The sequence below is a fragment of the Hakea prostrata genome, chromosome 3, assembly GCF_041222555.1.
Source record: "Hakea prostrata isolate BN-2017 chromosome 3, UWA_Hpros_2, whole genome shotgun sequence".
Classification (NCBI taxonomy): domain Eukaryota; kingdom Viridiplantae; phylum Streptophyta; class Magnoliopsida; order Proteales; family Proteaceae; genus Hakea; species Hakea prostrata.
The window spans coordinates 15,374,572-15,397,506 of NC_142602.1; the positions used below are offsets into that span (position 1 = coordinate 15,374,572).

Consider the following 22,935-nt stretch of genomic DNA (forward strand, 5'->3'; position numbering starts at 1 on the left):
ATTTTAATGCAGAGAAAAAAATTCCTCGGTTGTATACATTTTTCTATTGTGCTAATGCATTTTTATCCCAAATAGGGTGTAGTTGAAGTCTTGATTTTGAATAAAAAATAATAATATTTTTTTAATTTTTAAGTTTTTTTAGCCATTTTTTTGGCATGTAAGTACATTGTTGTACACAACCCATAGACGTGCATAGCCGATGATGTTTTTCCCATAATATAATTGTATCAGTGCCTTTCGAATAAAATTTTCAATCCATGATTTGTATATTTTTTAAGTTCATCTCACCCATGTGGATAAAGGATCTGGAATCCAACTGGCACCTCATGAGTATGATTTATGAGAAGATACACGATATTATTGAATTTTAAACTCTTGTAGTTAGATGATGTTAGGTTTTTTATTAAAATCTATATTATCTATATATTAAATTTCAAAATTAGTTTTTGCATTTGCATTTTATTTAATTGTTTTGTTTGTGTGTGGGACCCGAGGTAAGAGTGGTAAGTGAGGACCTGGTAAAGGAAGTCCTTCATTCCTTGAGAGTTTTTTCAGCCACTTGTTTGGTCATGTTTGGTGGGCTTCTTGAATGGTGGAATACTTAATTGCTAACCCTTGACATTCATTTCTCATTTCAACCTCATGACCATAGATGGCCATTCCTGAGCGGGGGTAGTGATGGTTAAAGCTATTCATCCAAAGGTGAATGGAGAATTCCGTATCAGGTGAGGTTTATAATAAAATTTTCAATCTCCCTTGCATTTGTATATTTTTTAAGTCCTCACTCACATTATTTGTTTTACAAAGCTCTTTCTTGAGTTGTCAGTGGTCATACCTAAGGATTGGAAGACTACCCATATCTGTTGGAGGTTGCTTTACCTCGAGGTGAGTGCGATGAACCCTTGTAGTGAGTGCATCAATTACCTAAAGATAGCATATTATTGAATTTTAAACTCTTGTAGTTAGATGATCCTCTTAACTTGTGTAAAGAGAAAATTTTTCTATTCTCTATCCATGTAATTAGATTTATGTCGTGCATCCAACCTAAAAACAAAATTATAATTATGTGGGGTGGCTCAATTGATAAAAAATCAACACTTCTATGTAAGACATCAAAGTTCGAATCCTTTAAAGCTAGGGCGAAGTATAGCTTACATTATATAAAGCTCATTTAATAATGTATCAAGGTACACCCAAATGAATAGGGGCAGACCAATAGAGGGGCCGAAGGGGGGCCATGATTTTTAAAAAATAATATTAATTCCCTTATTTTCTTTTTTCTCTTCCCACATGTGAAATGTGACTATTTGGCCCCCAAGGATTGAGAACAATTTTTAAAGATAAAATAATGAGTATAAATGTCATTCCTAATTATAAACTAACTCATCAATCCCTATTTGTTCTCTCTTCCCTTATCTCTCGTATTTTTTTCCTATTTATTCTGTTATCTTTCTATAAACGCGGATTAATGAAATTTCAAAATTTTCAAAATTTCATTCATAATTAGAAATTAACTCCTCAATCCCTATTTATTATCTCTTGTATCTTTTCTCTTCTCTCCCCTCTCCTTCCTTTCTTATTATTTATTATCTTCCTTGTCAATAAGCTTGGGTTAAGAAAATTTGGAAAATATATAATATACTACACAATTAAAATAGATGGTTGTCACACTACTATACTTTTAGTATCTATGGATGATATTGTGATCATATGTAGTAGTGAGAATGATATTTCAACATTAAAGATTTTTTTGTGAACTGAATTTGAAATCAAAGATATGGGAAAACTAAGATATTTATTAGGTTTAGAGTTGTCATATTCCACTAGCGGTGTATCTATATCCCAGATGAAGTATACATTATATCTTACTTGAAAAAACTGGAATGCTAAGATGTAAGCCTACTGAGACTTCTATTGAACCTAACATACATTTGAAGGCAAAGGAAGAACAATTAGTTGACAATATAAGGTATAAAAAATTAGTGGGAAAATTGATCTATCTATCTCACACTAGACCTAACATCACATTTAAGATAGTCTTGTTAGCCAGTATATGCATGATCTCTATTCATCACATTTGGATGCAGTATATCAGATCTTGAGATACTTGAAGACTACTATAGGAAAATGAATTTTAATTTCAGTTCATGGACATTTGAAGATTGGGGCATATACAAATGCATATTGGGCAGGATGTGCATATGATAAGAGGTCTACCTCTGGGTATTGTGTATATGTGGGAGGTAACTTTATGATTTGGAGAAGCAAGAAACAGATTGTAGTTGCGCGGTCCAGTGTTGATGCCAAGTTTAGGGCGATTGCTTAAGGCATTTGTGAGGTACTATAGCTTAAATGACTGCTTCAAGTGGTTGAGACATATTTGGAGGTTCCTATACAATTATACTAAGATAGTAAGTCAGCAATCAACATAGCTCATAACCAATTAAAACATGATAGAACTAAGCATGTGGAGATTGACAAACATTTCATAAAAGAGAAGCTTGAGGCTGGGCTGATCCATATCACATTTGTTACTTCAAACGAGCAACGGGTTTGATGTGCTTACAAAGAGCTTGAACACGAATATATTCAATTACATTATAAGCAAATTAGGTATGATAAATATCTATGCTCAAACTTGAGGGAGAGTGTTGAAAACATAGATTGAGGTTTCTTAATTATAATATGATTATGTTTCCTAATAAGTCTAGAGTTTTATTTCTATTTGTTTTATATTTCATTTTCCTACTTAGTATATGACTTAACTAGGTTGTAACTATAAATACCCTATTGGGGTATTGTGAATAATATACTTTTAGATGAGCAATTCCTCGCATTACAACACTTAGACATGAATTACATGAAGATGTGAGAATTGTAGAGGATTGGGAACCCTTAACTATCTATAATTTTGACATTTACTCAATAAAGAGTGCTTATTGCCTATTGTGCAAACATCTCGAGGCTTCTAAACAACATTGTGCAACAACCTGCCATGTCCACCCTTGCAAACAAATACCAATAAAAGTGTGGCATCAAGTTTGGAATATGAAAACTCTACCCAAGATTCATCTCTACAGAGGTATTGTGCAAATGGTCTTCCAGTTATGGACAGACTCATTGCAGGGGTCACATGGCTGATGAACCAGCTTGTTTGCAATGTGGGGAATTTGAAAATGTTCATTAAATTCTTCTTGACTGTACTGTACCATATATTTTGAATCATGATGAACAGTCTTTGGTTCAGAAAGTTCAAAATGCAACATTGGCTCTAAGGAATATTGGGATATCCAAAGTGTAGCAAGGCCTCTTGTGACTTATGATTAAAATTCACAGGGTGGTGATTTCCCACCCAAATTTATTGCAGGATAGATTCAACCATGTTGTGATTTAAGCTATCAAGTGGCATGTTCAAAGTTTCTCATCTTGTTCAATGTGTTGCTTTGCACTTATACCGCTTGATACAATAATTGAAGTTGTTTATTTTAGGGGTAATTTTCATTTAGACCCCCTAAGGTTTGGTCCATGTCATTCTAGTCCGAAAAAAAATCCCCTTTGCACATGGCTCCCCTGAGGTTACTAGAAATGATTAAATAATGACAAATCATAATTTTGATGACCAAAATACCCTCATATTACAATGGTCAAGATTATAGCATGTATTCTATTTCGATCTAAAGTTTATGTTAAAAAGATAAATTATAATTGCAATTTTAATATTTTTATTTTAATCATCTTGGTAGTAGCAAGCATCATAGAAAGATCTTTGCCAGCAGGTTGAATCAAAACTGTTTTCTTGTTAGCCAGTCCTAATATTCCACCGTGAGAATAAAATGTGCGATAAATAGATAGATAACATATATACCCATTTACAAAATGAAAACGAAAAACAAAACCCTAAAAGTTTAGAAAACCTGAGATAACATAGATACCCATTTACAAAATGAAAACGAACAACAAAACCCTAAAAGTCTCAAAAACCTGAGTGCTTAAAAGAGTGAATGTTGTAGAGATTGTTGCTCTCCTTGCTGAACCGTACACTAGCAGTTCCATTCCCGAACTCCTTGACGAGAAAAGATTTGTTCTTCTTCACGATCTCCCAAATAAAAGGCCTAGGAACAGAGCCATTTTAGTTGCACGAAATCACCGGATATTTAGAGACAAAACTACATTAATCAAGAATCAGAATGTGAAATCCAATTGGTGACGAAAGGGATAGGAGAAAAAATAATTTGTAGAATCAGCATGATCGACAAAATTGGACTAAAGACGATTCACGAACCAGAGAAGCAGCGAAAGTAGCCTTTAACGTCCTCTGCGACAGTCGGGATCCTGGGAAGCAAAGAGGAAACAAAATAGTGGACACCACCTTAGGGGTATTTTGGTAATCAAAATTATGATTTATCATTAAGTAATCATTTCTATTAATCTCAGGGGAGCCATATGCAAAGGGGAATTTTTTTTTTGTATTAAAAATGATATGGACCAAACCTTAGGGGTCCAGATGAAAATTACCCTTATTTTAGTTACCTAAATATTGATTTACACTTTTTTATCACTGTAAAAGAAATCCGTGTTACTTGTAAATTTTATTTCCTAATGAAAAGAATGCTCAACATAAAATCTCTCATTGAATAGAAGAACATTTTTCAAAGATTGCTCGACAATGAACGATGAGATCAGATTCCACCTTCAATGATAAATTTGAAATTATTTGACAATGTATTCAATTAATATTTAAAATATTTTATATCAATATTTGTCAATCAATATGTTTGATTTCTTTATTTTTTCTGATTCATGTAAGTCTTTAGGCCTGTTAAGTTAGTAAGTTTGGAGATTTAAAAAATATAGAGATTTCAAATTTATGGAGTTATGGTTCATAAAATTAATCATGGTGTGCGCAAGTGAAGTCATGGTTCAAATGTTTAACACATTTACGATTCACCTCATACCTATAAATCTATAGATTCACGTTTTTAGTATAAAAAGATGAATCCCTAAATTTTATGAGTGCAGGAATTTACACAACCAAACAGGTATAAATCTTCCAATTGTAAATCCAAGAATTTAAATTCTCTAGATTCATGTAACCAAACAGACTCTAATAAATGGATTAAATTTATTGGCCATGATTCTATTTCTATCCAATTCATTACAATTAATTAATTGGTTTCATATGTTTCCAAATATATATGATTTAATTAATTAGTTCAAACCAAAACTAGCCGTTCTTTATGAATCTATCTCTATCCGATTTATTACAATTAATTAATTGGTTTCATATGTTTCCAAATTTGTATCATTTAATTAATTGGTTCAAACTTCAAACCAAACTAGCCGTTCTTTTTTTTGTGTGTGGGGACCAAACTAGTTTTTTTTTTTTTCCTTTTCTTTTCTCCCCTTCTTTGTTTGTGGTAACCAAACTAGTACCCAGTTCGGTTGTCTTTGATCCTTAGTTAACTGATCTGTGTGACCAATATTGGTAGGGCATGTGCATCCAACCTACAAAGGAAAAAGAAAAATACTGAGACGACTTATAACCAGAAAAAGTGATTGATACGATATACTAAGAGCCTGTTTGGTTATATGAATCTAGAAATTTTAAATGAAATGGAATTTTAAATTTACAGATTCATGGTTCTAAAAATTAACTGTTTGGTTAGTTTCAAATTTATCGAAGTTCATAGAGTTTTGTTGGATTACTCCTTGTGAATCCGTAAATTTCATTAATTTTATACTTATAATGGAATCCATGGATTTCACCCAATACTCAAAAATGGCTTAAGACCTGTTTGGTTACATGAGTCTGAAATTTCAAATATATAGATTTCAAATCTATGAGTCATAATTTATAAAATTAAATATTTGGTTGTGGAATGAAATCTGTGGATTCATCATAAAAAACTATTTGATCGATGTGATTTTTATGAATGTGCAAATGTATAACTTTTTTGAAATCTCTGGATTTCACCATTTACTCATAAATCTACAAATTCACATTTTTAATATAAAAAGGTGAACCTTTAGATTTAATGAATTTAGAGATTTTAACAACCAAAAGGGTATAATTATAGAGATTCATGAATCTAGAGATTTGAAATATTTGGATTCATGTAATCAAACAGCCCCTTAATTCATTTTTGAAGCAAAAAATTGAAATATTTAGATTTCATGAATCCAGATATATTTTATAACCAAACAGGTATAAATCTTTAATTCATGAATCTAGAAATTTGAAATTCTAAATTCAGATAGCCAAACAAACCCTAAAACCATGGTCCGGACACAGCGTTTGAGACGTGGAGCGATTAAACCCTAAATCGGGTCATACTGATACGATTTCTTACCAAAAAAGATGTTTTTTTGTTTTTGTTTTTGTTTTGGGTAGGATACCAAAAAAGGTATTGATACGATAAATGCTAAAAGTCTAAAACAATGGTCCGTACATAGGGTTTGAGAGTCTGAGACGTGGAGGGATTAAGCCCTAAATCTGACCCGTTTGCGAAAACCCTGGACGGTACCGAGTTGCACCATCCACGTTTCAAACCCTCGCTTACGCGAGGACCCGCGAAGTCGGTCTTCGTGCTCTTATTACCGTTCTGTAGCAAATCTTTTGATTGCATTTCTCTGCCGAAGTCTCTTTATAAATCGAACACACTCGATTTCATCCATGGGAAGTGGCCAACACTGAGATCCAAATCTTACTGATTCATGACTGCTTAGAGCAGGTTCCACTATGGAGCTACGTTCCAGATCTCTGTCTCTGCGTTGCATTCTGATCCTTCTTGTCATTGTGAATCTATCTGCGAGCTCGGTTTCTGCAGATAATCGTCGTCCGAAGAACGTTCAGGTTTCAGTTCAGGCCAAGTGGTCTGGAACTCCAATACTATTGGAAGCCGCGTAAGTTTTTCCTCACTCGATGATTGATTGTTACATTTCCCAGTTATAGTTCCCAAATGATTTCATAAAATGTTTCAATACTGAATTCAGGGAATGGAGCATTTTGACTGGTTAAAGTGTTTTGGGATTTCTAGAAGAATAGGTTAACATGTTTACCTTGATGGATTACCCGATGAAGCTGCATCTGGTGTGCGGTGAACCAATGCTGAATGCAGCTTCGAATTGGGATTTTTGCTTGGGTCCTTGCTTTGGACGAGGTTCTAACATTGATCAATGGACAATAGAAAAAGTGTGGCCTTCGTCGAACGAGGATACCATGCTATGAAGGGCGGAATTTATCCACTTCCTTCTTGCCACTACGTGGAACTACTACTTAGATTTGTTTGGGATGCATTTGCACTGACTGATAGCCGCAAAGGACATTTGTCAGCTTCTTTTGAGTTCTGGGCTGGGGATTATTCTTTGGCCTATCCTTCTTAGAATTACCCTTCTCTGGCTTTATGAAGATTCCGTCTAAGAACTTAGTAGCATTGAATTAAGTCTTCGTTTTGAGTCTATTTCAACTTCCTAGTCAGTTTAAGCTACGTTAGGCCTTTACTTATTAGGGTAGGATTCTATTTTCGAGGCCTTTATGTATGTTGTAAAGAGGCTTGTTATTAATGAAAAGTTTTTCCTGTTCGTGTCTTCTTCTCCAGTGGAAATTATACAAGGCTGGTTGGATTGGTGCTTGATCCAATTCACACCTTGCAGACTAAAGCTCAGCTGGTTTGTTGGTTGGGTTGGTATTTGATCCAGTGGACCCATTGTGGTGTGAAGATATGGCCTCAATAGAATTAAGGGCCACTGTCAGAACCTCAAGTTAGAATTAGCACTGTTAGGAATTTCAGTTACCAAAAAGTGGGGCTGGCTTTAGTGTTTTACAGGTCTTAGATGGGGATCTGATTTTGAGGGAATGATGAGGGTGCTTGAAAGGTTATTTGATTAAAGTCTCGACCAGTTTAGTTAGCTGGGGAATGAATCCCTTCACTTGGGCAGTTGAAAAGAAATAGGAAGTCAAGGTCAATGGGGTTTCAAGGGGCTGGATTTTGAATTGATGGTAGGTCTGCTATGGGGGGTGATCTGATGTAGCCTTGGGCTGATGGGTTCAACCAAGGGCCAATGCCAAGATCTGAATCAGAACTGAGCCAAAGATGCTGTTTTCAAACGAGGGGCTTGGGTGTTGTTTTGAGAGATGGAGTACTCTGATGGTTTTCTAACCATAAAGGCCTGCTTGATAAAGTGAGAGCAAGTATGGATTTTAGTTTGAAAGGATTTGGGTAAGTCGTACTTTCTAGGAGGTGGCTGAGTGAAATTACGGAATCGAGGTTGATGGTTTGAGTTGTCATAGTGGGCTGAAACCTGGAGGAACGTAGGTAATGATTTAGGGATATGATCTTTTGAAATTGGTTGGGTTTGGATGGCTCACTTGGAATATATAGGGGTTATGGGTTTTCGGGTTTTAAGGAGCATGGAAATACAAGAAAATATTTATATCTTGAGATTGGATGGTTATCATTATGGTCTAAAGTCACTAGGACTGGGGGATGACGTGCTTGAATTTTGGGAAGATCTGATGGTTCAATGTAAATCTGACCTTGAAATTTGAGGAAGTCTGAAAATTCAAGAAAATAAAAAAGAAAAGGTGATGGGAAGGGAGGATGAGGATCTATTCTCCTAACATAAATAGTGTAGATGAAGGCAAAACTTGTGTAGACTGATTCTATTGTCAGCAACAGGAGTTAGGTTCTCAATCATAATCTCGTTGTTTTCTGGGACTTGAACCACCACGGAAACAAGAGAAGAGTTTGATCTCCATCAAGAAAAGTATTACCCAAGATCACAATCAAGTCCCAGTTTGTAACTACAAAAATAAATCTAATCAACTGTACTTTGTTTGTTCCTTTAGGGGGAGGTCATAAATAGTTCTAAACAGCCTCAAAACTCATAATAGAAATAGGTGATAAACTCCTAAAGAATCAGAACTTCAAACCCATTAGATCTAGGACTCTTACCACACTTATCACTTGGACAGTTGGACCACTAAAACTGAAATGTAACATAAGAAAATACTATTCTGCCCTAGAACTTAAGCTGGGAAGAATTGACATAAGTAGACCAATTAACCAATTAATTCAATTATTTTCGTGCTCAGTCTGGACACTTGACTTTTAGGCCCATAGAATAGGCATGTGAGGACATAAACATATGGGACAAAGGCCCAACACCATATCTATCTACAATAGGTTGATATAAAAGAAAACAGTCCAGTTTGGTGCTGGATCTGCATCATGATTCACTTCAAAGTGTATCAAATTTTGATTGGCAGAACATAATATACTATGGTTGCAGGTTTTAGGCAGTTAGAGCTTTATTGGAGGTTAGGTTTTATGGAAAGATAGGGTCTAGTTTTTTAAATTAGAACCAGTGCCTCCTGAACTTCGAACCACCAGGGAACCGGCAGCTTGAGTTCTCAACTTCAAGCAAAACACTCTCACCTAGAGAAGAAGGCCTCAAACAAGGAGAGTAGCTCACAAGCTAATTGGATTAAACATTCAAGTCTAAGTTACTATCACATGATGGGGGGTTTAAATTGGGACTTTGAATATCCTATTAAATGGGATATTCATATTAATCGTAGGAATAACTAATCGTAATAGCTAATTAAAATATAAAAGACCTGTCTATCACTAACTTAAATAATTAAATTGGCACAAATAATCTAAATTAACTCATTTGAATTTTAGTGTCACCCGACCTCTAACACAATGTGAAGCCTGGGAGGTTTTACTTGAAGCATCGTTCATATTTCTGAAGATTTCCTTCAAGTTCAAGTTGAAGATTTAGACTTTGTTCAGGAGTTACTGCCGTCCAGGAAATCATGCATGCTCAATTCATGTCATCATTACCCAGTCTTCTCCTAATCCTCCCAAGCCACCCAAAACTTAAGTTTGCCCCCCATCTCTTACAACCATTTCCCACACCCATAAGTACCCCACAATTATTAAAAAAAAAAGAAAAAAGAAAAAATAGAAAAAGAAAAAAGAACAAGAAGAAGAAGAAAAAAATGCATTGCTTGACATCATTCAAATTCACAAGTCTTGACAAATCCATCCAACATCCAACCATCTTAGCCTAAAATTTCACACATCTTTAGGAAACATTCCCAAGTCCCAAATTTCCCGCAGAATGAACCAACCTTCCAAATCATTCCAAATTCGGATCAAGTTTTCATCTTTAGATGAGGAGAACTCGATCCAAACCCCTTCCTCCCAATCTGAACTGTAAAATTCACATCGATTCTCTTTTCAACAAAAACCCAAACCCAAACCGCAATCTGCTGCCAATTCTAGTTCAGTGCTCTTGAGTATCCAAACTTCAAGAAACCTTCATTAATATGTTCTCCCACCCTAATGTTGCATATGAGATTCTCTTGAAGTTTTGATAACTTAAACCCCAATCCTAACTTTGACCTAAAATCCAAATTTCAAGAAACGGTCATTGATAAGTTCAAACTTTTAGGAACCTTAATGGATAGGTTCAAATTAGGTAACCTTCCTCTAGAGTCCAGCCCTTGTACCTAGTGACCCTTCTTCAGACATCCCTAGTGGCGGGATCTTCATGACATGCCCTTTTCTATTGGTGGAATTTTCACCGCTTGTTTTCCTTCCTCATTTTTTTGGGTGGTGTTGTTGTTGGGGGGGGGTGTTTAGAATGCAGCATAATTGCACATTTTGAATCTACTAATCAATGGATTTTTGTTGCTGATAAAATAAAAGGCGCAAACATGGAATATACTTGAACCTGTAAACAGAAAGTATTAGCAAGTAATGAAGTTCGATAAATTGGCCCAAAAAAAATAAAAATTCGATAACAATGTGAAGATAATTGATGGCAGCAAAACAATATAATGTGGTTGTTGCCTCTCAAGCTATTTTTCCCTATGAAATTTAATCTTACTCAAATCCCCAAAACATGGAATTCTAATTACCCCAACATTATGACCCTAAAACAACCTCAGTCACTTAGAATTCCCATAAAGAAGACTGGTGAACCTGTTAATTTAAAATATCCAAATAAGTCTTGTATGCCGAAGTCCAAATATTTTGCAAAAGCACTAGAATTAACTATATTTCATAGAGTTATCATATGCCAAATTCGAAATATTGTGGAGTTTTTATAATGATCCCATGATTGATTAGAAATTGTTAACCAACACACTTATGCATCTGAAAAATTACATCTTGATACCTTGAGATTAGAAAGACAGTCTTGAAAGAAACCCATATTAACTTACAAGATTTCAACCTTTTTTACCTTTCACATATTTTTGGCCTTTGGCTTCAACTAAGGCTGTTCATTTTAGACCAGCTAATAATTGCAGCATGTCAATACGTTTTCCTTAGTAAAAAGGGCCAGTCATATATTATATGTATCTTGCAAGTCTATTTTCTACTCATATTTGTCCCCTGTTTGCATACGATCTTCCCGTTGGAAGTGGACTGCTTTGCTGGGAATAAAATCTGAGCTTTTTGTTTAAACTACACATCCTTCGCAGATATCTCAGTTAAAAGTATTGAATGTTTATCTGGTTGCAGTGAATTACTATCTAAAGGATGGAAGGACCTATTTTGGGACTTCATTGAGGTCTGGTTGCGTGGAGAAAATGATTCTGATTCCTCTACAGCCAAGGATTGTATTCACGAAATTGTGAGACATGGACAGTCTCTTTTAGGCGAACCTTTGGGATCACTCTTCAAATTCTCTCTGACTCTTCGTTCTGCATCTCCAAAACTGGTGGTCTACCGACAATTAGCGGTGGAATCTCTATCTTCTTTCCCCTTAGTGGCTGAAAATAGTGCAAATGATCTTGGAGGGGACATTTCTGAACCAGTTAGAGGCATAAACAGAAAGAAGGATGACCACTTTTTAGTAGGCATGAACCCCAAAAGTCCTGGTGGTAAATGTTGCTGGGTTGATACTGGTGGGGCTTTATTTCTTGATGTTGCAGAATTGTTATTGTGGCTTGGTAACCCCACTCTACAGTAAGTGTTAGGTGATATTTTCTTCAGCACTGTTCTTGTCCTGGTTTTGATGTCTTTCAGTCATTTATTGCATTCTGTTCTTTTCAGTTCTGGGGATCCATTTGACCAGCCTGAACTTTATGATTTTGATCACATTCATTTTGGATCAAGTACTGCTAGTCCAGTTGCTATTTTGTATGGAGCTCTTGGAACAGCATGCTTCAAAGATTTTCATGTTGCTCTGGCAGAAGCATCAAGAAAGGTATCTGAAGTGTATCTATGCTTCACCTTAGTTATCTATAATCTATCCTTTTGAGTCTGAAATGACCCCTGATTTCAGCAAGTATTTTAATGAATTAGAAGTCCTGCCTCTTTCTTATATTTGTTGCATTTTATTCTGAAGTACCATTTGATGGCATTGTGTTGGGCAGGTTTTATAAATCCTAGAATCCTAAGGGTTATGAGTCCAGTTCAGAACCTTTGAACTCTTAGGTTATGACCATAGATAGGGAACGAAAAGTATGTTATTTAGCGGTTAAGAGTTGACCTAAAACTGTTTGAAATTTAAATAAGAGCCTAAATTGATTGTAGTATATATTAATTTATTTGAAATCTGATCTGTCTTGATCAATTCAAAACACTATGCAGTCTGATACTCTGATGTGAACTGAGCTTGGGATCAGATTCAGTAGACAGATACATTTCCTCTATAAGAGAAAAAAAAATAACAACCACAGTTTGCATAACAGGAGCATTTCTCTACTGGTCAGACAGAGAGAGCAGGCTCTACTCGGGTTGGTGGGATCTTACAGTTCTACTTTCCAACAAATTTGTAGTTTCCCTGGCATTTGAGATCTCATATCCGCTCCTATTGATAGGTTATTCCTTCTCGTCTTGCAAGTTTGCCCTCTGGTTCGTGGTGAAAAAAAAGAAGCCGTGAGAGACCAATTTTCCTAACATGGTGAGCAGAAATAGCTAAAATAGCCAAAAAAAGACCCCCTGGCTCTGGCTTTTCATCTGACACACTTCAAATATCTATTCAAAGCATTAAAACCTAGACTTAGGACTCATATCAGACATTTAAAAAGCATATGTAGGAAAATAAAGGGAAGCCACGTTCAGGCAGTGGCCCACCTTCTACTCTGACTACTCAATCTTATACAATCTGAACAAAATTATCCACATCTGCTAACTCTTTGCTAAAGAAACAACTGATGACTGATCTACTTCCTGCGATGAAATCTTTAATCCTCTGTCTCATGACTCTCATCTTATTTTATCCAGTGGACAAACAATCAACTATTTAATGCACATTATACTCGCTGAGAAGCTGCTAGAGGGTCAGTCCTGAATAACTGGGGCTTCAACAACAACCTCTGTTTTGTGATGACCGATGATCATTCTTCTAACCAAGTTGTCATCTTTCCAGTAATTGATGATACTGCCATCTCTCTGCTTCTCTGTGTGTGTGTGTGTGTGTGTTTGCTGAAGGCCACAAGTTGACTTTGAAGTGTTATTGCATCAGTGACATACTGACATGAAAATTTCATGAAGAACTTTGATTGAACCTCCATGACCCTTTGGATTGAACTGCCTCTTCCAGCCCTCTTATGCTCAATTCGAGATTCAGTCCAAACTGAGTCCTATAAATCCTAATTTCCCATTTTTTACATTTGAAACCCCAAAACCCTGAATCAACTCAACCGGAGTTGATTATGTCTGAGATCCTGTTAGTTGGTCCTTAGTCCTATATAAGGCTACATAATGCAGAAACCTACAAAAATAGGCCCTGAGAAAGAGAGAGAGATAAGAGTATGGGCTGACCTCCAGTCACCGGACGTAGAAAATATTCTTCTCTGGATGGCTAGAGTGCTGGACTGCTGCGGAGACTGTAGGCTAGCAGCAGCTGGCAGCATGAAGTTGTGAAGGTTCTTTTTCTTTCTTTGAAACTTTGCTTGATGTGGCACACAAGAATCTTGTTTTGAGGAATCTCTTCTCCCATTCCTTTAACTATATATGGGCTTTGGGACCTTTTTTTCTTTTAAAAAAATGCCCATGTTAAATATCAAACATCTATGATATTGACCCATTTCTTCAATTTGTCGTAGCTAATGACCAAAAGTTATCATTCTATACTTTATGATTCTATTAGCTACCGAACTATTTGCATTTTCTTTGCCAAAAATGATATTGTAGATGATTTTTAAAAACTAGGTCATGAACAAAAACATAAATGATACCAATGATAGCCTTTGTTCCATTAGTTAGTAGTGATAAAATGCAGGGTACATATTCTTTTGTAGAATTCTCATTACATGACTTTTATTATGACCAGAACTTTCCTTATCTTAATACACTTCAAAACATCATATTTGACCCATAATTAGTGTACTAAATGTTGTGAAATTTCGGTTGTCTTGAGCCTTACAAGATGAAACATGGTCTGAAATGAAATTGAGTTAGTTGAATTTCAAAAAAATTTCGTCAATTTTGGTGAAATTTCAGAAAATTTGGAAATTTTTGGTGAAACTGTGGAAATTTTGGTTCAAGAGTTCCAGGGGTTGTAATTGTAAATTTTAGATTGCAATTGAGATTTGACTACCTCTGAATATTTGTCTTGCATTTTAATGGAAGTTTCAGTGTTTTCTCGTATATCCATGGTTAGATTTGTGAAAATACATGATCCAGTTTTGTCTGCTTGCAGCTGTGTATGTGCAAATCAAGAAGAGCAGTTTGTGTTAGGTTTTAGTAAAAATTAACGTTGCCATTGTGTTTATTGGCCTCAAATTAAGCTGTACACAGAATAAGACAAGAAACCCACCTGAAACCCACCGAAACATGCAACCAGACATGGTACGCCGTGTCTTGACGTGGTTGAGACACCGAGACAAGACAAAATCAAACTATGCCCAGAATTGACTGATGATATAATAGCTGGGTCCTGAAAGTGACTATAAAATGAAGATTAACTACAACTTCAGAGATCCTTATGAAAGCAAAGCCAGTCAACTTAGTAGACTGGTGAACGCCTAATGCTATTTCACCAAAATAACTCCTAATGCGATTAGTGGGTTTTAAAATTCGTGCTTGGACTAAATCTATTGGCTTTCTAGTTGAGACTGTAGAACTGAATACACTTCCTGATGTGAACAACAAAAGGGCCCCCAACGGAAGCTGCAAGGGGGCCTAGCACTGTAGGCCCATGCGCAGCCCCTAGGGGTATTTTTTGGGGTCTCTTTTTCTTTTATTTGGTTATGTATTTTAGGGTTTCTGATCTGTTCCATAATCCCAGTTAGTTTTTTATTTCAGTTGAAGTTGTCTAGTCTACGTAGGAGTCCAAGTATGAGTGAGTTAGGTCTCTTATAACTTAGAAGTTGATTCTATTTTCGGATCTTGTAAAGGCTATAAATTCTCATGCCTAATGCTGTAGAAATCAGATTTGATGACTAAATAATTGAGAATTTTGCAGCCAAGGAGGTTTCGGCAAGGTCCTTTTGAGGAGGACCCTGTGATTATTCAAGCTCCCAAGTTCTACCCTGCAATTTCCGGAAAGTTCCCTCCACCTATGGCCCTCCATCAACAACTCCGCATCACTCACAAGCAAGTACAGACCCCTCCAAACCCCATCAGAGCCTCCATTCCTCTTCTACCTCTTGCACAACATGGAATTTCCTCGCCCTGCAATCACAGCCTCCCCAATTCCCTTCCCGATCCCTGCGCAGCCCTGTAGAACCCCTCACCCACCTCCTACGACCCTTCTATGTCCATCCCAGAACTTCCCCATACCCTGAGGCACTCCCCCACCCCTCCCTTTTATCTCTCGGCCCCCTCTCTTTCTTGTGGTAAACCAGAAAAGAAGAAAAATAAGAAAGAAATGGAAAGGAAGTAAGAAAGAAAAGAAGAAAGATTTGGAAAGACCAAAGTGGTTGCCCAAGATTTCCAACTGGAAAGATCGGAGAAGTTGCTCAAGATTTCCAACCCATCCCCAGTTTGATACAACCCTGCAACTATTTCCTTCTCAGCTCGGTAGGGTTTTGATAACAGCAAAACCTTTCCTAAATCATTGAACAACTAAAAATCAACCTAATTTGAGGTTCCCATGGCTTACCAAAACCGCTCAACCAAGCCCAAAACCCTAAAAGTGTCCAAGATTGGGAAGATCTGGTTCCACACGCATCTCGTCCTTGTTGGTTTTAATAACTTCTCCTCCTTGGTTTTCATTACTTCCATACCCATCTAATACAAAAACAGTGATTATTCTTATGTACGACTGTATTGTAGGTTGATTTTGGGTTTATTGCTTCATCTTTCATGCTTTTTGTTCTTATTGATTGTAGATCAAATCTTGAACTAAATTCTTCGGCTTTATAATTGAGTCCATTACCATTGAAGACATTTCCATAACCATCTAATACCTAATCAGTGATTATTCTTGATGTATGACTCCATTATGTTTATGGTTGTTTTTGTACTTCACCTTCAAATCTTCATCTTCTTATTAATAGCAGATTGGTTCTGGATGCTTAAGTCCACTAATATTAGGCTGGTATGATGGATGATTCTGCACTTGAGGTGTTTTAATTTGGGTACCCTCTTGTCTTCTTTTACCCTTGAAATACTTGCTGATAAAGTACTCTTATTGCTAGCAGGGAATTATTAGATATGTTGTTAGACCTGTTTTACCTTCTGGATGTGAAGCAGCTAGTGGTCACTGTGGTGCTGTTGGTGCACTGGATGCTCTTAATTTGGGTGGTTATGGAGTGGAGCTTGCTTTGAAGAATATGGAATATAAAGCTATGGATGACAGTACCATAAAGAAAGGTTGAAGTCTCAAATTCCTTAGTCTTGCTAGACTTACTTGCTCTGAGTTTTGCATATTGAGAACAATTGAAATTGTCTTTCTGGAGTAGCTGTCTGCTTCGTTTTACTCTGTAGGCACAGTGTTCTCTTTACCCAGTCCTTAACCCAACGGTTGATACTTTGTCTTCCGCAGCAAGAAACTTCCTTGCAACAGAACACCTCTCACTTCTAGAGGATAGAATCAATTTGTTGGGGGTAGTTGTTATCAGAAAGTCCCATGATGTATTGGTAAATAGTTATGGAGGTTGATTAGATTCTACAAATTATTATTATTTTTTTTGTGGGGAGAGTGATCATATACTAAACCTTGAAATGAAACAAGGAACTTTTAATTTAGTTTTTATTTTTTTTGTGGGGGGGGGGGGGATGTGTGTGGTTTGGAGGTCCTCATCTAAGCAAAGCCTAGAAGGGGTGAACAGAGAAATGCCCAAAGCCAAGGAACCAACTCTTCTACAATTTAGGTACATGCTTGGATTGAGCGTAGATTTAAATGTAGAAGAGCTGCCTTTTCAGCCATAGGAGGGAACTAAGCTTGATTTCCCCTTGGGCCTCATTGGTTTTTTAATCTTGAACATACCAAACTGAATAAAACGTTTTTGCAGCTGCAACTCTGACAGAGGGACTCGAGATCGAGAATAACATTTTAATCTGAATGGTCACTTTTTATTAAATGGGATAGGCTATTTGTAAGTTTTAACAAAAGACCAGGAGTTTTAATGGGAAGGGAACTCCTCACAAACAATAAAAGGAGTTCTATTTGAACTGGAACTCCTAACACCTGACTGACTTGGACATGTAAACCTACAATAAAACATAACAAATAGTATTCTGCATTTATAATTTATGTTGGGAAATTGAACTAATTAACCAACCTACATACTTGGCGTAGTCCTTTACTTTTAGGCACATAGTATATGCACATGACCACACTAACCTATGGAACAATGGCCCAGCACCCATTTCTATCAATTCTAGGTTGATTTTAAAGGAAAATATTCCAACTTGGTGCTGGATCTGCAGCAAGATCACTAAGCCACTGTACATTAAGCATATCTGTCCTTAGCAGCAAAATCATCCCATCATAGCCCAAAACACGAGACCTATCCACAAGGCCATTACAAAACCTACCAAGACCTAACCCATTTTATCCCGTAGGTTGGTTCTGAGTAAGATCTTGAAGGAGTGGCTCCTAGTTGATCATATATCGGTCTAGGACTACATCACTTATGGTTGGATCTCTTCCAATCTAGAACTTCATCATATAGGAATTTGCACCAAAGTGAGTTAGTGTCCAGTGGATTTGCATAAAGTGAGGTCTTCTGGCTATATTTGTTTGGCTGGTGTATCCACTGGAACCAAATTTTAATGACAGTTTGCTGTCTACCTACATTCCGGATTCATATGTTCTGATTCTCCTAAGTACCATAATAAAGATAGGAATAACTGGTGAATAAAAACTAGGGCTCCAAATGGGTATCCAAAAGCTGCTTCGGAATCTGCATTTTTCTATTTGCTTGGGACAATCCTATCCATCCGAAAGCTAGTCGGATGCAGATATGGTAATGCCCCCATCTGACCAGTCGATTAAGTTACTTGTTTGAAATGTTTTCTTAATTTATAAATTTATATTTATTATAAGTTAAGACAATGTTATTGTTCTTCTAGATTTTCTATTAAATAGTACAGATGAAAATCAATAGTGAAGAATGTAAGAAATTCAATAGTAAAGAATATATGGAAATTACGGATAAGAAGAGAAGCAGCAAGTGAAGCTGCTAACTCTAAATTCCAAACCGATTCCCTCACCAATAAAATGGCAAAGACGGTAATAAAAAATTCGTGTTCAATCTGCTTTCATGTCCATTTGAGAGAATCTATATTGAGAAAATAAAGATCTATTCGGATCTACCTAAGTCCTGAAAATGATAGGATATTATCTGAATGTGCTCTAATATAATTTTATGTGCGTATGGTGATGCCACTATCTAATTCAAATCAGATTTGTTATGCCTTTAACATAGTTGTCAAGGTGACAGGGTGAGGTAAGGTGTTAGAGGGCAACGAAAACCAATGTGACACCAAGCAAGGCAACAAGGTGTTGCCTAGGGGATAGGGTGTTACCATGACGCCTTGACCTATGGAGCACCTTGATGACAAGGAGCCCTTAATCAAAATACAGTTCTTGCAGTTATTATGATCTGTTAAAATTTCAAGCAAAATGTGTGGTAAAAGGGAGCCAATTGAATTAGGGCCCATGTTTTATTTTTCACTTATAGATGGTGTCCTTCCTATTTAGTGGTTTAGATTTGTCCTGATAGCATGATATGCTAGTGTCTGGCAATAGTTGGTGCAAGAGCTTGACTCCCCAGTCACCACCTATTCTGATGGACCTGCAGGCTTTTTTCCTTTTACATGTTGTACTTCAGATTTGACAGGCGCTCAGAGCACTGCTCTAAGGGAAGCAGGTGCCGACTGATGAAAGGCTTTATATTCGAGTGCCTTTTGAAGCCAAAACATAGTTGGAAGAACCCTTGACACTCCTTGCCCTAACTGGAAAAATAGAAGGACGCAGGTGGGATATTACTGAATGGAGCTTCAGGATAAAGACATTAAGAAGAAGAAGACACATGGAAGGATAGGAATTTTCTGGGAGAAGATTTGAGGTTTAGCAGGAATCAGGGTTTGTGGTTCTGATTCATCGTCATCGAGGCTATGTTTGGAAGCCGAGGAACTGAAAAAAAAAAAAAACTATGACAGGATACTGTGATTTGATTTATGTGTCTATCTCTCTTGTCAAAAATTCAATTTCTTTTAACATAGCCAATACCATGTAGAAGCCTATGAAAATATAAGAAATGGAATAAAATTCTATGTGAATTTATTCTATTTCAAAATGATTTAACGTATTTATGTATCAGAGTGTATGAAAATCATTTAAAAAAAACCCATAGAAATGATAGGAAATATAACAAAGCATGCCCAAAAAAAAAATGCATAGGCACTAGGGTGACTGCTTACTCTTGAAAACCCCTGGGTGGCCAAGGCTGTGCCTAGGCAAATGACACCTTGACATTTATGCTTGTTGTATACTTCAATTTTTATGATGATGATGATGATGAATAATAATAATTTAATCTTAGGTAACAATGCTCTGCTAAACCCTTTTAGCCTTTTTTTTTTAATTTTTTTAAAGAATTTTTGTAATTTACTATATCATATTAGGTAGAACTCCAAAAATGGTTGGTATTCTATGCTGGAAACCCATATATTGGAAGTTAGTGTCTAGGCGTATGTGACAGTATTCTGTATCATAAAATTTACCACTCAGAAGTCTGAACTAGTGCTGGCATGCTTGTTGATTTCTTCACGAATATCTTTTTCTTCAAATTTCTCTTTGCATTTGTATGTGTCGGAATTGTTAATAAAACTTAACCTTTTCAATTCAGATGTCACTCCAGAAGATCCTCGTACTGAAGACCTGAGTCAAGAAGTCAGGGGGTTTATCTTCTCCAGAATCTTGGTTTGTCCTTGGAAAATGACTTTTCAATTATTTTTAATATGTTGGTTGGTTTTGTTCAGCTTGTTCATGTATGACAGGCAAATCTGGCATTATAGTTACTGTTTTATGTCATGTTCTCACTAACTCAACTAATTTCATTTGGATTTGATTTACAGTGTCTAAAAATGGCAAACCTGAAAAGATGCTTGATTCCTCTTTAATATTTTAATTGTACTTATATGATGGAAATTTTGAACTTCATTACAGAACAAACCCTTTATATGGTAGATAAACAAACTTGAGGCATGTTATTCTTGTAGTATTAAATTGTTTTTTGGATGAATAAAAAATATATTAAACGAAAGAAAACAAGAGAACAAGCCCTTTAAGCAGAAGGCCGAAAAGGAGAATTAAGACCCCAGGAGACAACAATGAGCCTGTTTCTTAGGGTATCATCAACAAGGGGATGGGGAATAGCTAACAGCCTAGAAGAAACATAAAAATAGATGGCATTCCAAATCCTATCTATTGAATGGGATTTGGAAGTCCATCTCTAAGATTGCGCTTCCACCAAAGGTGATGGATCAAGCCATCAAGGCATAGTAGACTAGCTTACCAATCCGATCGCAAATGGAAGAACATGAAAAGTTTCTCAAAGTCCAAGACCAATCTCGAAAAAACCCATAGGATCGCCTCGAACGGGGCCAAATGGAAGCTAGGGTTTTCCTCAGATAGATCTAGAGAATGGGCATGAAAAGAAAAGGTACTCAAGGTTCTCCAAACCGTTCCAACAAAGGATGCAATTGGGGTTAGAGGTGGAGACGGTTTGGGTGGGGGAAGGGAGCCAAACAATGAGGTCTCTAGAGGAGAGGGATTCCCAAACCCGTGTGAGAATGGGGAGGGAGGGGGGGGGGTAGGAACCCAGGACCCATTAGAGATGAAATGGGTGGTTTTGGGGATACGGGTACCGTAGATAGTATGGGGACCAAAGAAGTTATAGAGAATGCGCATCGGATGCCACGGATCAAGCCAGAAGGAGGTGGTGGAGCTAGAGGAGATGGAGGTAGAGATAGCGGAGATGGCGTGGGGGTGCAACAAGAGGATTTTCCTCCAGACCCAAATAGGGTTGGAGAGCATAGGGACAGTCCAGAGGGAATCTGATTGGAGATGGATAGAATACACCCACCTAACCCAGATAGAATCATGCTTTGCAGCAATTTTCCAAATAAGTTTGAAGAGGCAAACTATATTAACATCAGTGATTCGGCGGATTGCCAGGCCTCCTTAAAGAGGTAGGGCGGCAGATGGAAGACCAACTGATCGGGTGGATGAAGCACGTGGCTTCCTGCCCTTTCCAAAGGAAGGCACATAATAAAGACTCCATGGCACGGATGGTAGATGTAGTATTAGTTTATAATATGCTATTTTTCTCCCCTTCTGGTTTAATAATGAAAAATAATTTTGTTTGAGAACAAACCCTTTATATGGTAGGTGGTGTTGTATTGATAATTGATATGTTATCTTTTTCCCCATCTGGTTTACTACTTGTGAAAAATAAATTTGTTCTTTTCCTGAGCTGCTTGGCTAGAAAACTTTTTAGGTGGTCCAAAATCCAGCTACATGCAGCAAGAATGTAGCCCAAATTTTGTGGATGCGTAGACCCAAGATCTATGGTCAAATGTGAATTTCCTGCCAAATGAAATTAGCCAAGAGATTTAAATATATGTTTCAAGTCCAGGACTTTGGGAGTAGCATGCCAATACAAGGATGGCTGAAAAGTACAAGGATGCATGGACATGCATGAAAGGTTATTTGATTGGCATTGGCTGACATTTGTCATGCAGCCAATCCAAATTGTTCCCTCAAATTCAACTGTCAAAATTGTGGTATCACATTTCCACTTCGTGTAGATGAGATGTGATCTTAAGAGTTTGCTTTAGGATGAGCTATCTCAATGTACTTTTTCAAAGGAGAACTTAATTTATTCATCAAATGATTTATTCAGACCCAACGTTAAGCAATTGAAACAAGCTACTAACATATAGGAGAGTGCCTCGACCTTGACTAATGATTGCGAGTTTTCTCTCCCAAGAAATGAGGGATGTGATGCTGCCACAATTTAATGAGGGCCGCTTCTTCCAAGTTCTTTAAGAGAACCAACTCATATTAGGACAAGAGAAGGTTTCATGAAGTTTTGGTTATGGGCTACAAGATGGAGTTAATGGGGTATAACCTGAACTGGGTTTGGACTTCGGATTAGTGGATTTGAATTCCCTGGTTAGGATAATTGGGATGAAGTCGTCTCAAGGATGATGTGTGTTAGTATATGGCGATTTAGAATGGTGGAATGTATGGTGGGATGGGGTAGGTTCTTGGGATGAAAATTGTGGGAATGGATGAAACATTGAGGGAATGTGGGTTATAATGTAACTATATGATCCCCCAAATTCGGTTTGGTTTGGATAGCTAAATTCGAAGATATTAGGGGTCTTGTTTTGGGGTTTTAGGGAGTATGAAAATTCTTGAAAATATCTATATCTTGACATTGGATTGTCAGAATTGGTCAAATTGGGATTTAGGGTCTCTAGGGTAGGGGGGATGATATGCGCCATT

At 36.8% G+C, this 22,935-nt stretch overlaps 1 protein-coding gene across 1 annotated transcript in view; it reads left to right on the plus strand.

Moving 5' to 3' along the window:
• The first annotated feature begins 6,466 nt into the window (after positions 1-6,466).
• The window catches only part of EBS1 (EMS-MUTAGENIZED BRI1 SUPPRESSOR 1), a 70,795-nt gene continuing 54,326 nt past the window's right edge, over positions 6,467-22,935 (plus strand). The window contains exons 1-5 of the mRNA XM_089149390.1: positions 6,467-6,903; positions 11,538-11,984; positions 12,072-12,225; positions 16,613-16,784; positions 20,270-20,343. Of these exons, the coding sequence (XP_089005516.1) occupies positions 6,740-6,903; positions 11,538-11,984; positions 12,072-12,225; positions 16,613-16,784; positions 20,270-20,343 (1,011 nt within the window). The 5' untranslated portion in view covers positions 6,467-6,739. The remainder of the gene's footprint in view (positions 6,904-11,537; positions 11,985-12,071; positions 12,226-16,612; positions 16,785-20,269; positions 20,344-22,935) is intronic.